This window comes from Dendrobium catenatum, unplaced genomic scaffold (genome assembly GCF_001605985.2).
Source record: "Dendrobium catenatum unplaced genomic scaffold, ASM160598v2 fragScaff_scaffold_1482, whole genome shotgun sequence".
Taxonomy (NCBI): Eukaryota; Viridiplantae; Streptophyta; class Magnoliopsida; order Asparagales; family Orchidaceae; genus Dendrobium; species Dendrobium catenatum.
The window spans coordinates 1515924-1534626 of record NW_021319944.1 but is presented as its reverse complement, the minus strand read 5'-3'; the positions used below and the strand labels follow the sequence as shown (position 1 = coordinate 1534626).

The window sequence follows — 18703 nt, the reverse complement described above, 5'->3', positions numbered from 1 at the left end:
TTTTCAATTACACTAGGATTATATCATGTACCAATACTGAGTCAATAATATTTTTGTATTAATTATGAAGATGATTAGAAGGATATTTAAACTATGGTATCTTGGTGGATGTTTTTTGTAAATGTAGTTATCGCTAGCAATTTATCTTCCAAAATAAGTGGATAGTTAGAGTAGTAAAAAAAAGAAAAAGAAAATTGTGATTTATAATTAATAGAAATTGATTATATGATATGCAAATTCATCGGTTTTAATATTTGATAATTATCAATCAATATTATTAGAAGATAATGTGATATATGTAAATTTTATAAAATTGTTAATAGGTAGGAATTATATGGATCCAAGTATTGACAATAAAAAAATCGTTGATAGCTAAATTTAGCATAACAAAAATGATTTTGTTAGGATGAATGTTAGACAAAACTTGAAAGGATAAATCAAAGAATATGATTATATTAGATAGATGATTGTTTAAGATGAAGTAATTGAAAATAAATTTGGATTATTTGATCATGTATAATAAAGGCTGAAAATTGCACTCATTAGATGGTTAAAAAAGACCAGTGTCAGATGATTTGGAATGAGGAAGGATAGATATAAGCTAACATCTATGTTGCACCGATACGGATTTGATGCGATATGGATAGGGGACACGTCAATTATTAAAAGTACAGTATACGGGTACGGCATGGACACGACATTGTAGTTTATAAATCATACATTAAAATGAAGAAAGCAAGTAAAGCATAATATTTAAAATGACAAAAAATATTAAAGCAACACCATATTTAGTCTTTAACATAAATATAAACTGTATAGTGCGTGGTTAACTATTCAGTGGAAGGAATGATAAGATTAGCTTCTTCAGGGATTTGTCTTTAGACTTTTATATCATCTCCAATAAATATCATTGATTCCAATTCAGGCTTATCAAGTGAAAGATCAGTAATCTCCAATATTCCCATATTATCAAGGGACTCAAATCCATCTCTAGCAACATCCTACATCTTGTTATCTCCTTTCATATAAGTTGGAGTCTTTCTTGATAGAAGCCAAAGGTTTGTGTACGCATAAACTAAATCTTCAGTCTATTGTGGAGTAATTTTGTTCCTCAAAATTGATTATATGGAGTATGTGCTCCAATTTTTTTCACAACAAGAGGATGATGAAACATGACCAATAAGTTTTATGACAATTGTTTGAAGTAAAGGTGCTGAAGCTCCATGAATTAACCACCACATCTTTGGATCCATTTTTTACCTATCACGTAAGGACTTTTGGTCACCAAAGTCTTTTAAATAACAAAAAAATTTAGCAAGCTCTATATTGACAATTCTTTTCTCCTTATTTGGAAAATAGCGCTTCATCTTTCTCATATTTGATATTTCTAAATCTTTCTGTGGAAAAAATCTTTGAGGATCCTCTTGAATCCATTCTTTACTTGAATATCTTCAAATTATAGTAAAATAAAATAAAATAAGATAATTATTATTAAATTTAGAGAATTGGAGATGGCAAAAGCTTAATTTTATTATACAAAACTATTCCTATTTATAAATATGTACAAGATGTCTCAATAAAGAAACAAATAACTACAAAATCATGCATAATTGCTTTAATATAACCCTTCCTAAATCAACCACCCAAATATAGAAGGAGATCGATAATCCCAAAAAATTAAAGTTATCAAGCCCCTTGGTGCACCATAGAGTTCTTCATTTGATCAAAACTTTGGTAAAAATTAGCTTTAAACATTGCGGTTGCAAATGGTAGAAATGAAGATTGTATTAAGAAGGGAAACAATGAAGGCTGCATTGATTGTAGATAGGATAACAACCACAATGGGAGGTCTGGCAATGAAGGCACGACAGTAGAAAAAAAAATCTATTTTTAGGGTTGTGGCAAGCTTTAAGGACAACAGCAAAAAAACACGTCTCAAGCGGCTCAACACCTGGCACGCAAATCTCTTCTCGTTCGATTGAGTCAGCCTTCATCCCAATGCAAATCAGTCGTTTGACTCCACCTGAACACTCCTGTTCGATCAACCCCGTATAGGCAAACTCAAGGCCTCTGATCCCTCTGGTCTATCCGTAGGAAGGAGTGTAGGTCTTGCGCTCTTACTTGTCCAGGGTCTAGACCCTCATGAGAGGGAACTCTCATCCCTTTTCATACGCACGCAAGAGGTCCTATGCTAAACTTCTCCCGCTTTTACTAGGTTGACTCTGGATGTTGCAAGCGAGAGGAGCCCTCCCGCTTGATCTCCACTCAGTCTAGTAAGCAGGACCAATATTTCGTAGAATTCAAGTAATGAAGGCTAGTGGAAGGACCAATATTCCTCAGAATTTCGGCAATGAAGGCCGGTGGTGGGAACCTGTATTCCTCAGAATTCCAACAATGAATGCTGATGATGGGGGCATATATTCCTTAGAATTTCAACTATGAAGGCCGATGGTGGAAACTTGTATTCTTCAAAATTCTGACAATTAAGGTCAATGGTGGGAACTTAGAGAAACAACAACGCCAAGTTCCTTCAGGGTAGGATAAAGTGCTTTCTAGCCTTGCCCTTGATATCCACGATCGACTCCCTACTTATGGAAGTAGCATACTTCATCATGTGTGTGCTAAACAACTCTTCAGTCACCGTAAGCACAAACATGACTGTAGCAGTGAACTACATTACCACGAAGAAATCTATCTTCTTTTCCATCGTGCGCATCAAAGTGACATTTGTCCGATTTGAGGGATTGATCCCAATGGTAGAGATCTTGGAAAAGGTTGACTTCTTCTGCTATCCAGAAGGAGGCTTTGGCCTTCTTGTACATCTCCCAGATCTGAGGGTAGTGAATCAAGATCATGCAGAAGCGGTCGGGATTTGGGGCGAGGGGATCTTCGAGTGGAGGATTTGATGTCATATACAACAACTCTTCAACCGCTCGTTCCTTGCTCGGTTCAGCTCCAGCACATGCACGTGGCTCAGTCATCCCCGATTAGGAACATACGCACGCAGTTCCTGCTCGCTCCCTCTCTTGATCCTCTTCTTCACTAGGTTCAACCCCCAGGTAGGTACGCATGAGAACCACATGCAAAAGACCGCAAAGGGGAAGCCTTCTCACTTGCTCGGTTGCCCTGGACGCGCAAGATCAGAAACAAAATATAAGAACCAACTTCCCCTCTCTCTCACTTGTTTTTGAAGAAGAACTGAATGCCTTGCTCTGATACCATATTAAATTTAGAGAATTAGAGAGGAAAAAAGCTTAATTTTATACAAGATGTCTTAATAAAAGAAACAAATAACTACAAAATCATGCATAATTACCTTAACATAATCCTTCCTAAATCAACCATCTAAATGTAAGATATTAGTGTGATCCAGGTGAGTCTCCTACGGATCCCTATGCTGGTTGTGGGATCAAGGGCCAAGGGATGACTGAGATTTAATAGCGTGATCTATGTGAGCCTCCCACGGATCCCCATGTTGGCTGTGGGATCAAGGGTCAAGGGATGGTTGGAATTTTAACAATTATTGATCTAGAAATTATGAATTAATAATGAAAGAAATGTTGAAATTTGCCTTGGATTTAGTGAGTGAGCTAAGCAATGTAAATGTGTGTTATTTTTGCTCCACCTATCTTTCAGAATAGTATAAATTATGAAGTGTCTTTCTCTTATGTCTATATATGATTTCTTCCACCTTGGCTAACATAGAATCCTACAATCTCATAAATGAGATGTAAATAAAACTTATATGTATCTGTCACTCTTAACATCTTATAAATTTGATTATTGAAACTTAAGATGCACTCAATGTCATTCCACCATAAATAATCTAAAATCCTATCTTTCACATACATTGCCTTTCCAACTTCATCATCTCGATAGCATGACTTTTCTCACATATCACCATAGATTGAAGGACATTTTTTTTTGAATCTTCTCAACATAACTATAATTGAGGCAACCCGTATTTCAGCAACTACAAGCATTTTCAAATTAGAGAAATTATTGAACATAGAGAGTTTCATACAGTGGTTCATAATAAATTTTTTAATTATACCTACATCTCCTGCAATCACTGTGATCTAATGGCATTCATTATATGGCCATTTGTTCATAGTAATATCTTTCGTTCGAATTGAAGAAGATGATGAAGGATATGAAGCTTGGGTACTTGAAAGTGGAATCTCTTAATGAAGTTATCTTCTACTCCTCTCCTCAGCTTCACTCCTTTTTTTTTTGCAATTCAGCCACTTGTGATGAACTTATTTTTGGTCACACTTTAATCTCATGACCATCAATCTTCAACAAATGAGCTTTCACTCAATAGTATGATACATTATATATTGCATTATAGTATTTCATTTGAATGCAACATTGCCACTGCCTTCAGAAGTTTTTCTTAATTTTGTCATATGATTCCACAAATATTTGTTATCTTCAATAGTGGCCTATGATGAACATCACCAGCTCTAATTCCACCTCCACTAGAGCTCATTTTCCTAAGAAAAAATTGAAGGATTGACACAAATTGTAGGTTCAAAAGTTAGAACTAGATGTATCCGAATAATTCACAAAACCTCCATGATTATTTGGAGCTTAATTTCAACAAGTAAATAATATTTGCATTTTCAAATCCTAAGGAATAGGTAACTGATATAGTAAAATACAAGATAAAAGTTCTGTAGTCTACCTATAAACAAATCAGCATCACATGGAAATTTATTGATGAAGTTGTGACAAGCTAAAGATCACCAGTAACAATTTAACATACAGTCATAGTTGAGTATAGATTAAAGTTGAAATCCCTCGATATACTGATTTCCAAAAGCTCCATATGTTTTAGTTGGTCCAAAAATGGTTCCAAAAAATTTGATGTCAAATAAATCTAAACCTAATTAGATCTAACCCTTTACCAAAATAGTATCTAACCAAAGAAATTCATCAATTGAGTATGCCATCCTTAAGTTGACCAATAACAAGATAATATGTAGTAAAAATATGTTGCTTGTAAAAAAAACATCGTTAATAAAATCTTAAAACCTTATTCGGCATCGACTGCAATAAAAATTGAGTGACAATCAAAGGTAAAGGTGAGATAGCGTACCTACTTGCGGAAACGGCCTTCCCTGCTCGCGTGCCCTCCTTTGGCGTCGGCTGCTTGTGTAAACAAAAAATCCTTCGGCATCGGCTGCTTGCGTAAACAAAAAATACACGCGTAACCTATCCCTCTGCTCGCGAAAACATCCTTCCCTGCTTGTGTTCCCTCGTTCGACATTGGCTGATTGCATTAACAAAAAATACTTAAACGTTGGCTTCTCTCGCGGCCATAAAATCCTTAAACGTTGGCTGCTCTCGCGAAAATGACCTTCCTTGCTTGTGTATCCTCCTTTGGCATCGGCTGCTTGCATAAATGAAAAATACACTCATAACCCTAGCCCATGCTTGCGGAAATGGCCTTCCTTGCTCGCATACCCTCCTTCAGCAGCAACTGCTTGCCTAAACGAAAAATACAAGTGTAACCCTTGCCCCATACTCGCGGAAATGAATAGGCTAATACGTACGGCTGATCGTTTTATTCAATTATATATATATTTTCATTATTTAATAGGATACGCTTATCTTTTTTAAATTAAATATTATTTTAATGGGATACATCCTTGTCGTATTGGTCATGTATCCGAGTCGTATCAGGTGCATATCCGTGTTCGACATGTGTCTGATACAACACGTCTTCATAAATAGGTGTATCGGTGCATCATAGGCTAACATCGATAGAAGTTGAAAATGAAGCAACACTAGTTTAGCACCTCAGGTAATATTTATTAGGAATGAATGGAAAATGAAGATTTATAAAGCCTATCACAAATGGTTCGGGAATACGGTTAATGGTTTGGTGGTGATGATGATGATGATGATGATGTGTAAGAAATTTACCTGAAGTTGTTCTCTTGCCTTATAACTTCTGAGATGCTTGCTTTGTTATTTTAATCACTCAACTTAACTAGAAAAGTTATGTCATCATCGTACCGTATTTTCTTTTATAATTGATCCAAGATTCTTAATTATAATCATCTTATTTTCTAAAAATTCCTCCTATTAGGAATGCTCATTTATTTTAGAAGATGCTTGACTTATTAGAATTATAACATATGCTAATAATTTACACCTTGGTCCCTCACAGTAATTTTTGGAAGTCCCTCTATAACCATTATAGAAAATAAAGACAAGACTTAACATTGAACTTGATGCAATTCTTTTATGATTGAAGTGCCTTTGGCTACTACACAAGTACTTGTAGTGCTAGTCATTGAAAAAGAAGCCCGTCTAAAATATTTTTCTTTTAATGAATACTCGTTTACTTCAGAAGATTTTTCCCCTATTAGAATTATAACATGTGCTAACAATCTATGCATTTGTCCGTCAGTATTTTTCACAAGTACCTCGATAAACAATACATAAAATACAGACTTCCTACTGAACTTGATGCTATTTGTTTTATTTGAATGCCTTTGGTACTACACTAGTACTTGCAGTTCTAGTCATTTTTACTTCATTCATATTTGTAATGACTTCAACATCTATTGGTTGACTACTTTTCTTCTTGTTATTGTATTAATTTTAATTTAGAAGATTAAGAACCCTCATATGAAGATACTTTACTTCCTATCTATTTTTGTTTCTTGTAAATGACGTGGAACAAATAACAACAAGATTTAAAATCTTCTTTGTACAAAATCATTCTTGATGTGATTTTTATATGTCTATAAGTCATTGTCCACTTCAGTGACTTCACTTCACTTCATCGATAGGGTACTAATCATAAGGTAAGTAAAGATTTAAAAAAAAAGGATCAATGTACTAAGCTATCCCTTTAAACTTTACCATAATCCTGGGGAAGGCTGGACTAGGCTTGAATGAGATTAGTGTGATTAGATGATTTTATTTTGTTTAGTTAATTCATCAGATCAGATATTATTTTATTTTTTGATCTACATTAATAATTGGGGATTATTTGTGATAAAAATCGCCTATAAAATGGAGCTCAAATTTTGTAGTTGAATGGGCTATTTTTTTATTTAGGTTTATTTTGCTCAGTGATATCTATAATGTAACTTCATGGTATTTAAAGTTATCTACTGTTTGGTTCAATGATATCATCAAATCATATTTAGAAATGACAATCATGTCCAATTTTTTTGACATTTTATATAAGTCAAATCTACCAACATCAATATCATAACAAAACTGAATTATCCTGTTAATGTTTTTTGATATAAGCATATACGTCTCAACATTAACATGAGTCAAACTGAGTAATCTGATATAATTTTTTTTTTTTATCTCATAACACTAACATCTTAATAATATTGGCATCTCAATAACATTGAGTCAAACATTTTCTTAGTTTGATTATGGGAAAGCTTTCTACTACTTGACCCATAAATTTTTTTTGTGTGTGTGTAAACTTCTCCTTTTTAAAACATATATGTTGTCCTCCGACAATTTCAACACTTGCTACTTCCCCTTATGATTCTGATTGTGCGCTGCTGGAAATAGGATCATTGTAACCGATTTTGCTATACCGGGTTTACCTGGTGCTGATTCCGTGGACAGTTTTAGACAGCAGGGACTAGCTATTGTGGCTAATGTTGACGAGAGGTAGCCACTCATAATTTTATTGTGTCAAAAGAATTTATTTTATAACCAGGCAAAATTTTTATGAAGTTTTTTGTTATAGGGAAAGGAGCATGTTATTTGATCCAAGTGCCTCTCTTCTCACCTCTATGGTTACCCCTGAGAATGTTAGACCTCTTAGTACTAACACTCTCTGGGATGACGTGATTGCTGGTGTGGGGCAAGAATTTGATAATGTAAAGGACTTCAGAGGTCAGCTATGTAAATATGCCATTAGTAAAGGTTTCATTTACAAATTTATCAAGAATGAAAGTACTCGTGTAACCGTTAAATGCTGCAATGAAGAGAATTGCACATGGAGGATACATGCCTCCGAGTCATCTCACAAGCAAAAGTTTGTGATCAAGAAAATGAATAATGTGCACACTTGTGGGGGAGGAAATGGCAAACATGGCCAAAGGAGAGCAACAAGGCAATGGCTGACAAGTATTATCAAGGAAAAGTTGCATGATTCACCGCAATGTAAGCCCAAGGAAATTGTAAGGGAACTTTATGAAGATTATGGTGTGAGTTTGACTTACTCTCAAGTATGGCGAGGAAGAGAAGTTGCTCAGAAGGAGTTATTTAGTAATCTAAAAGAGACATATAGCCTTCTACCTTGGTATTGTGGAAGGATACTGGAGACAAACCCAGGTAGTGTGGCCATATTATACACATCAGTGGATTCAAAATTTCGCCGTCTTTTTGTGTCTTATCATGCTTCCCTTCATGGATTTGAGCATGGATGCCGCCCTCTTATTTTTCTTGATAGAATCCCCTTGAAGTCTAACAATCAATGTAAGCTATTAGCAGCTGCTTCAGTCGATGGAAATGATGCTATCTTCCCTGTTGCTTTTGCTGTTGTGGAGGATGAAACATTTGATAGCTGGCTTTGGTTTTTGGCACAATTAAAATGTGCTTTAACAAAGCCTAGACCTATCACCTTTATTTCTAATAGACAAAAGGGTTTAGATGAGGCTGTAGCTCAGGTGTTTCCAGATAGTCATCATAGTTATTGTTTGCATGAACTCATTGAGGATTTTAAAGGAGAAATGAAGAGAGGGCCATGGTCACAGCAACAAAAGGATGCAATGGCAGATGATTTCACTCGCGCTGCCCAAGCTTGCACTATTGAAGATTTCAACTCTTCTATTGAGAGCATAAGGAGTGTTTCAAGTGATGTTGCTAGCTGGGTCATGGCCAGTAAGCCCGAGAATTGGTCTGATGCTTTGTTCAGAGGTGGACGATACGACCATTTATCTTCGAACATTGTCGACTCATTTGCCAATTGGATACCCGTGAAATGCGAGCCTTCGATAGTACTGATACTCGATTCAATTCAAAATAAAATGATGGAGGTGATACAATCAAGAAGAGAGATCTCTAATACCTGGGTAGGTCAGTTAACACCCTCCATGGAACAGAAGTTGCAGAAGGAGGTATCAAAATCACGCAAGCTGAATGTTCTATGTTCTTCTGATACCATCTTCGAAGTGCGTGGCAACACCATATATGTCGTCAACATTGGGGATTGGGTTTGCTCATGCCGAAGATGGCAAATTTCTGGTTTGCCATGCCCTCACGCCATTGCCGTCTTCAATCGAATCGATAGATCTGTATATGACTTTTGCTTGGGATATTTCAGAATCGATTGCTACCATGCAACTTATGCTGAATCAATACATCCAATACCTGATATTGCTGGCATAGATTTTAATGCTTCTAGCTTATATCTACCGCCACCTCGACGAACACCCGGGCGACCGAGGCGAAAGCGATTTAATCCCCATAAGACGGTTACAATGGTACGGTTGTGCAGTCGGTGCAAAGTTGCTGGACATAATAAGGCCACTTGTGAAGCTCTCTTGTAGCTGCAGATTTCTTCTGATCAGTTTTTGTACATCAGGGATAAATTAGTCTTGTATTTCTCAGTGATGATTTTGTAGTGTATATGGCATTGTGCAGGCTTTTTCTAACACAGCTTATATCCTTTGTCTTAGGATTTTAAATAATCATTGTTTATGTGAAGGTGGGCTATGAATCTTTATGTTTTTAGTTTATTCCATGCTAATACGTTGCAGAAGATGTAGAGGTTTTTGTTGCTTCACTGTGAATTTTTTAAAGTGTTAGATATGAAGTTTGCAACAGATTTTAAGTTGTATTTAAGTGCACATAAATTCATGTAAATTTTCATTTGGTTTAGATATTTACTTCTGTATTATCGTAGCAGGTTGGGTGTTTGCTTTGTTAAATGGTAGTTTTTAAATATTAAAGACATACCAATTCATTTGGAATAGTTTTCCTATTGCGTTTGGAATAGTTTTCTTATTATTTTTTAAAGTATCTTTCTAGTAGAAAATTTTATAATTCAGAAAAATTTTGTACAAAAAGCTACTTCAAAAAGTAGTATGGGAGCTGTCTCAAATGAAATGTAAGGCACCGTTTAGGGCCGTAGAAAACAGTCATAAAGCTACCTCAAATAAAATATAAAACAGTCGTAAGCTTAACATCTTAAACAAAATAAAATGTTTTGATAACAAGGAAAGAGGATCATGCATTTTAATTTAGTATTAGAAATTACATTTTTGTATCTCACACAAGCAATGTAAAAGTGGATGGTGAGATTATATATATCATGAGACAATATTTCAAATGAAAACTTTTAGAATTAAATTTATGACAATCTGAACTTCGATTTTAGCACTTATGTTCGAACATAATATATTGACATGATAACACCATTAATGCCACTAGTGATCTAATCTCAATCCAAATAAATTTAAATCAAACACTTGAAATGTATTTAAAAACTTTTAAACATTAATTAAGAACATAAAATTCTCTAATTTTAGCTTGCTTATAGTCAAATCAAGCGTCTTGATGATATGAATCTAACAATCCAAAGATTATTTGATTATGACATCATTAAGACACTCAAATACTGGATGTAATCTATATAGTCAAGGGAATCAATATGAATTGTTTGATAAAATGCTTTGGATTTGAGACAAATTACAAAACACCCCTCTCAAAAAGGCTATAAATAGGGTCTCATTTCTATAGGATGGGGAGGTCAAGAGTTAAATCATCTAAAGAACTATATTGCATTATCCAACATTCAATCATTGATTGCCACTATTAGTAATCATCAATGTCATCACTAGACTTCCATCATCTAACTATTATCACTTGACTATTAATATATAACCTTCTTGTTGGGTTTTAAATGTTCACTTATGGATAACCATTTTTTGTATCCCTACAAGGGGAATCATATAATTGTTCTCAATTACATTTAATCCCATCTTCTTCAATTGTGGAGAAGAGTTGATCATTGTATATGTAATTATATAGTGTATTATTAAAACTTGGCCATGTCACGTAGTTTTTGCCCTTCTTGAGTTTTCACATAAAAAATTATAACGTCTCTTACAATTTCTATCTGTGCATATTGAATTTTTGTCTAAGGATAAACCTATACTTTATCATCAGAAATTTCGTAGCACATATAGTTTGGTTATGTTAGTGGGAAGTCAATCCCAATATACTTAAAATATTTTTTCATTGGTCAATAACCAATCTCTCAATCAAGGATATTACAATATAGGCAATAAAGACCCCTAAGGACATAAAAAAGCACCATCACATCATGATGGAGTTCTTTCTCCTTAAACTTAATAATAGTTTGTGAATGATGTCATTCAGGCTGTACCTCTTTATATTATTTCCCTCCTCTACCATGGCCTCATTAAGATTGCCTAGATATTAACAATTTAACACATCACCATTCATGATGAACTTAAATCATTATCACTTTATTAATGCCTCTCATGATGTTATAATAGATAAGTTGCTACACATTGTTCATGAGGAACTCCTTTTAAGGGAAACAAATCAATTTATCTCTCATCACAACTTCTAAGAATTTTCTACCATGACTGATGTAATTCTAGCATCCTATTCCAATGAGGTTTAAATTGCTTGTAATTCATCCACATGAAGAAACTTCTGATCCTTATGAGCACATTGATCACTATAGAACGATTATGCACATTCAACATACTTCAAATGTAATCTTATGCTAGTCGTTGCTGTAAATCTTAAGGTATAAGCCCATAGATGATTTTACTCTCCTGGGTATAACTATTTATACTTGTAATAATCTAGCCAAACTTTTTTATTTATTAATTCACCGTCAATTGAAAAATTATTAAGGGATTCTTCCATCTTTGTAGGATTTGCGAGAGAGAGAGAGAGAGAGAGAGAGAGAGAGAGAGAGAGAGAGAGAGAGAGAATGAATACTTTAGAAGATTCTAATTTGAAACATGATAAATCACGAGAATATACTATGAGGTGTTTTTTTAGGTCTCCTCCGTGTACCATTTCACTCTTCATTGATGTGAGAGAAAGATTGCTCTCACTCAAATATTATTCATTAGATACAAGATCAAATAACTTCAGATTAAGTCATCAATGCTCATCAAAGATAATTGAGCAAGTCTTAAAATGATGTTTTAAAGATTTCTTATGAATGTTTTTTTCAAATGGTAATTATTAAGTAATTATGTAGATTATACATATGTTAACCCCTAAAATGTCATACATGTGATAATTTATGAATTATGTTTGTTCATGTTAAATGTTGATTATAAATGTTAAACATGTTAATTCTGCATGTGCATGTCATGTCATATGGCGATAGTGATATGGGAGATGCTAAAATATACTGCAAGTTCTATTCTGTGTGTCCAAATTTTGCTTTATTTTATTATATTATATTTATGTTCTCATCTATTTTGTGCTGGTGTGGGAGATTCAAGGGAGTTATAAATGAAAGTGAAAGTAAAGTTATAAGAGGAGTCGAGTTAGGTCTCATTTATTTGTTGTGAGCAGATAGGTTGATATTGGGAGGCATAAGTCTGAAAGTGGAGTTATAAACAACTATCAAAACATATGCATATCATAAATCATGTGTTGCATATTATATTAAGGGGCTATTTAGTTGGATAAAAAAGAAATGCAATGTAAAAAAGAATGCAATATAAAATGAATGGAGTGTAAAAGGAATACTTTCAAGTTGTTTGGATGAGTATAAAGTAAATTCTTGTGAAAGTTTTTTTTGGTAAGTAAAATAATGCAGTGAAATTTAAAGATGGTGATGACCGGTAAGCGGCAGCGACTATGGTGGCCGGCAAATGGTGGGGGTGGCGGGTGGCTGCGACAAATGGCGATGACGGTGGTGGCCTGTAGCGGTTGGTGGGAGGGATCCGACGGGGGTGGTCGGCGACATCTGTTAGCAGTCAAGCGAGCTTACTTGCAGTATAAACCATTCTCACTCAAAATTGGATGAGTTTGGTTTACCTCAAAAAATAATTAGTGTGGTTTACACTATATTTGCTTTGCATTTTTTTTTTCATTCAACCAAACATCACAATTTTTAAAACTCATGCATTTGGAATACTTTACACCCATTTGGAATCCAACCAATCAACTCCTAAATGAAACAAGTTCAAGTAAGAAAGATATTATATTAACAATTATACTCTCATATTTTTTGTGTAAGTACAAGTGATACTTTGTTAACAATACACTCTGACAATCTCGTATGAAAATACACTTGAAGATTCACTCACTAAAATAACTCAAGGAAGTTGAACTCCTCAAAATTTCTAAAAGAAGGCATATCTTGACTTTATTAGAGATAAAAATATCTTTCAAGTATCTCTATAAATTATCAAAGAATTATTTATTTTTTTACATCAAACATAAAACTTCTGGAATGCATGCCCTTGAGGTAGCATCGATGCAAAGCTAGTGGATATGATCCTCACTAGAAAGACATTGTGTGACAAGTATTATTTCTATTCTTAAGAAATTAGCAAAGATTTTATTTGATTCTTAGCATCACATTCATTCATAATAGATAAGTTTGCATTGAATGCATCAATTTCTTAATTGCAATCTATTTTATCAATTAATATGTCATCTGGAATATCTATGATAGTTACACAGTGTGTTCATGATTGCGATATTATGATCAATAATATGCACATGCCTATAACACTCTGTATTTCCACTAGTTGAATTTGATGCAATATTATGAATGTATTGGCTATCTATATATTATGCTATAATAAATTATCATAAGAGAAAAAAAAAAAACAAACTTTCATATACTTGGTGTGCCGTCCTTTAGCCTTAATAATGCAAGGAGGAGTTTTATCTTATAACAACAATTAAAACCAGTAAGATGATTTATCATGGATGTGTTGGGTATCTTGCTCATGTGGTGGATACCAACAAACCAAGCATCAATTTAGATAGTGTCTTGATAGTTCAAGAGTTTGCAGATGTATTCCCTTATGATTTCCTAGCTTACCTCTTGATCATGAGCTCGAGTTCACTATAGATCTGGTTCTAGGTACTCCAATTTCAAAGGCACTGTATCACATGTAAATGATCGAGCTTTAAGAATTGAAAGTGTAGTATATACATGAATTGCTTAATAAAGGATTTATCTAACCTAGTGTTTTACCTTGGGGTGCACTAGTTTTGCACGTGAAGAAGAAAGATGAAAGCATGAGACTTTGCATTGACTACAAAGAGCTAAGCAAGATCACCATGAAGAACAAGCACCCTTTACCTCACATTGATGATATGTTGGATCCATTGTTTATTCAAGAAGACTTGAGCTATGAAGAAATGCCAAAGCATATTTCGGAGCTTGAAGTTCGACAACTTCGTCGATGATCTATTCCCTTTTGTCATAGTGTTTTGGAAAAACAAGCCAGAACGAGAAGCAACTTGGGAGATTGAAGAAGAGAAGATCGTGAAGTGCCCACAACTATTTCAGAACTAAGGTATGAATTTGTGAACCAAATTATTTTAAGGTGGTTAATATGTAATAACCTATTTGGACCGAACTGGTCTAGGTTCTTCCACACACATCTAAGCCTCACGAGTGCTCCCGGGCCGCTCCCCCCTTCACATGGATTGCACAAGACCAAACTTAGTAGACGCTGTCACACACACTTATTTTCCTCTTTCTCTTTTCGATTGTGATAATCATGTGATTCTTCTCGCTCCTTTTGATTCTCTTGCCCCGTTCTTTCTCACACCATTAAGTAGGCAAAGAAAAGCATTGGGCATCAAATTTTCCTCTCTCCCTCTCATAGTAGCCACCAAACCTCTTCCCTATACTTCCTTTTCATTTCTCTCTCAATCATATCAGCCGTTTTTAGTAAAGAAGACCTCTTCATCTTATACCTCTTTGAGCGAGGTAGAGTTTTCCTCTCTTGGATCAAAGTTGGGTCTTCCTCCATTTTTTTTTTCTTTTGATCAAGATCATTCATCAAAAGTAAGTTTTTATTTCTATTTTTATTAATGTTTGTTCTTGTATATAAATTTGATCGGTGACTTTAGATCTTAATTGAATATACTTTATTGGTTTTGTATATTTTTGGGTGGCACTTGTTCATGACTGTAGGCTCTCTTTCTAGATTAGAATTTAATTCATAAATTATGGAATCTGAGTCATTTTGGATGCTTTCAACTTAATTATTTTGGCTTGAATCTGTTAGGATTGATTAACGATATTCAATTTAAGATCAATTTGTATAAGCTTTATGTTTCAAGGATGTGTTACCTTTACTGTTATCCTGAATATTAAATTAGGATATATTGTTTATAGGATTTTCAAGTTTAAACTCAAGGCATGATCAATGAAGCATCTTTTGGGCTTTGGGCTTTGTATCACTTGCCTAGAGGTAAGTAAATGTTGTTAATTTTGGTGTAAGATTACAATTCTTTGTTAGGGGGTGTAATCCGTGATATTTGAATTAGAATTCTTTTATAATTATTTATTGTTAGTTCTATTTCCAATATTTATTAGTATTGTGCATTTCATGGATCTTATTATGCCTCATATTAAAATCATAATGTAGCAAATCTTCATTGTTGCTTATAATGAATTAGAAAGTTTCATAAAAAGAATATTCTTGATTTATTGTTATATAACCTCATGTATATAAAATTTTGTATCTTCATGCATGTTCTTATTTGAATGCAATAAATATATTCTTGACAAATCATATCAATTTTGTTTATTGCAGTACATGATACTTCTATTATAAATTATGTTGATTATATAAATAGTAATTGTCATATTGATCAATTGCATAACACTTGTTGATTATTTGTAACGACATTAGCACTATGTGATTACGAGTATGTCGATACAACCTTATTAAGTTTTGGCTAGCCAAGGTCGACGGGCCCCAAAGTGATGATTCTACATGAAATTATTGGATTTCCTTGGGTTGGTGTTTATCTTCTGGTATGGATATATGATAAGCTGATAATAAATTTATATATATAAATATAAGAAAATATAAGTGTATATGAATTGAAAACAAGAAATGACATACATGTTATTGTGAAGTACAAGGATACCTAGTGTGATACATTTATAAACATTGTAATAATTTGACATCAATAGCTAATTAACATATATACATGCATAATAGAAGATGTTGTAGAAAACATAGCATATCTCATGATAATTTTGTTGATATAGTGATTATATATTACTGTTGCTCTGTTTTGGTTGTTCATACTACATGCCTCATTCTTTTACCATTTATACTTTAATAGATAAGAGTTACTTGCTAGGTTTGATTTACAAACTCACATGTTATCTTTTTCAGCAGGTCCTATAGGCGTGTTCGATGCACCACCACCTCTGAAGCAGGGTTACTAGCAGTAGACTATTTTGATATTTATTTATTTTATAGTAGTTAGTTATGTTTTTGTTTTCTAAGAGCTGGGTAGTTTCTTTTATGCTTTTCGTTCTATTTATATTTTTGCTGGCTTGTATCAAAATTCTCGTTATTTTGATTTATTTGTTATTTGAACTTCTATTAATGAATTGGCTCTTTATTTCATTTCCTTTGTTTACTTTTGTATATATATATATATATATATATTTATAAATGCAAAATAGGTCTTTCTATCCCTTTATCGCGTCCCTATTACCGGGGTGTACTGCATTTTGGACCCGGGATGTGACACTTAGACCTATAATTTTTGTACAAGAGGTAGGGCTATATCATCAGCAATAAAATGAAATATTATGACTCACAAAGAAAGAAAATATTTTATTTCAATGAAAGAGTTTGATTGATAATTGGAATTCAACTTTTGACTTTGAACAATTCAATTGACTTTTATTTTCTAGAGAAAATATATTTGAAAGGTTCTTCGGGTGAAATACCCCCACTTTTTATTTTGAACAACTTTTTTTCTAGTATGTTGTAATCAAAATTAGTTTGAACACACCTAAAATAATATTCAAATAAGCTTTGATCAAGGTTGAAACCATATGTAAAAAAAAAAAAGTGCTTGTATTAATTTAATTTGAACTTGATTCGAATTGTGTTCTTATTTGAATAAGGTATCTATAAGGTTCAAAGAAGTTTCATACATGTTTAGATGAAGAGTTCTAAGAGATTCAACATGATTCGACCATGTTAAGCAAGGCTCATAAAGGGTTTGAACATGGTTAATATAACATTATGCAATCACAACATCTGTAGCACAATAGAGTATAATCTAATAACTATAACACATCGTAATGATTAAAAGTATTAGAATGTTGCATAACATTATAAAATCGTAATTATAAGCATTATATTAAGTCAAAGCAGTTACAATATTGTTATAATCGCAGCACGAGTATAATCTTAATAACCATAACATAGCAGGGAAAACTTTTGATACGATTGAATGTAATAATAATATTTATAACACAACATAACACAATTGAACTGCCTCTCATATATATCTCATGTTTCAATACTTATTATGATAAATCTATGCTCTTTTCATTCAATAAAGTACTTAAATACTCATCCGCAACTCAATAATTTGTCTAAATCTTATAACATATATATATCACCATAAAATGACCAAATATATGATTGGGACTCCACAAAATGTACTTTTGAAAATGATATGAATTCAAACTATTCTCATCAGTCAATAATAGGCATTGTTTTAATTTATAATTATGAACACCAAGCTAGAAATCGAAGTAATAATCAAAAATTTTTTTTTTTTTAAATTGCCTAATGAAATTGTCAGGTAAAAAAGTCCACATTTTCTTTGATATATATGTGACAGATATTGTGACATTATCTCTAATTCAATAAAATGATATTATTAGGTGCAAACCATTCAATAATTTCCTTCATCATACTAATAGTTCTATATATGACTTAAGCATGTTATAATACATCTATATATATATTATGAAAACTGACACTAGTTAGTAAGACGACCTAAATGAGTTAGTCGTAAAAGAGACAATGAGTATAATATAATAAATTTCAAATATGTTCATACTATGTTCGAATAATATTCAACTCTTGATTTAATCTTACTCGAATTTTGCTCAAATGTTGCTCGAACCTTGATCAAAATTTGATCAACCTTGCTATAACTTATTTGAACAGGATTCTAGCGCGCATTGATCGAATCTAGTATGGACCTTGATTGAAATATTTTTAAACAATGATCGAACTTTCTTTAATCATTGTTTGAACTTTATTTGAAAATTTGTATAATGCTCAAATAAGCTTATAATAATATTCGACGAGTATCTGACATATTTCGATCAAGATCACACTAAGTTTCAATCAATATTCAAAACGACTACTCTGATGTCTAACATTCATTTAGATTTAAGTTTAGAATAAAAATGACATTTTTAATTCTAGATAATTAAATGTTTAACATCGCTAACCTTGAACAATTAGCTAGAGATAAAAATTGAATACTTTGCATAAATTTTGTTGCATAATTATTACTAGCGAACGAACGATAATTGTCAGAGATGAGGATGGCACTGAGAAAAAGGCTCAATCAACTTCTTGGATGAAAATTTACCTAGATAACTTAAGTCAAAATTATATATATATATATATATATATATATATATATATAGACAATAAAAATTAAACTGTTTTTATTTTAT

General features: G+C 33.1%; 1 protein-coding gene across 1 annotated transcript in view; it reads left to right on the top strand.

Moving 5' to 3' along the window:
- Positions 1-9830, top strand: part of LOC110111951 — a 28374-nt gene extending 18544 nt beyond the window's left edge. The window contains exons 5-6 of the mRNA XM_020844020.2: positions 7555-7656; positions 7736-9830. Of these exons, the coding sequence (XP_020699679.1) occupies positions 7555-7656; positions 7736-9542 (1909 nt within the window). The 3' untranslated portion in view covers positions 9543-9830. The remainder of the gene's footprint in view (positions 1-7554; positions 7657-7735) is intronic.
- Positions 9831-18703: the final 8873 nt, after the last annotated feature.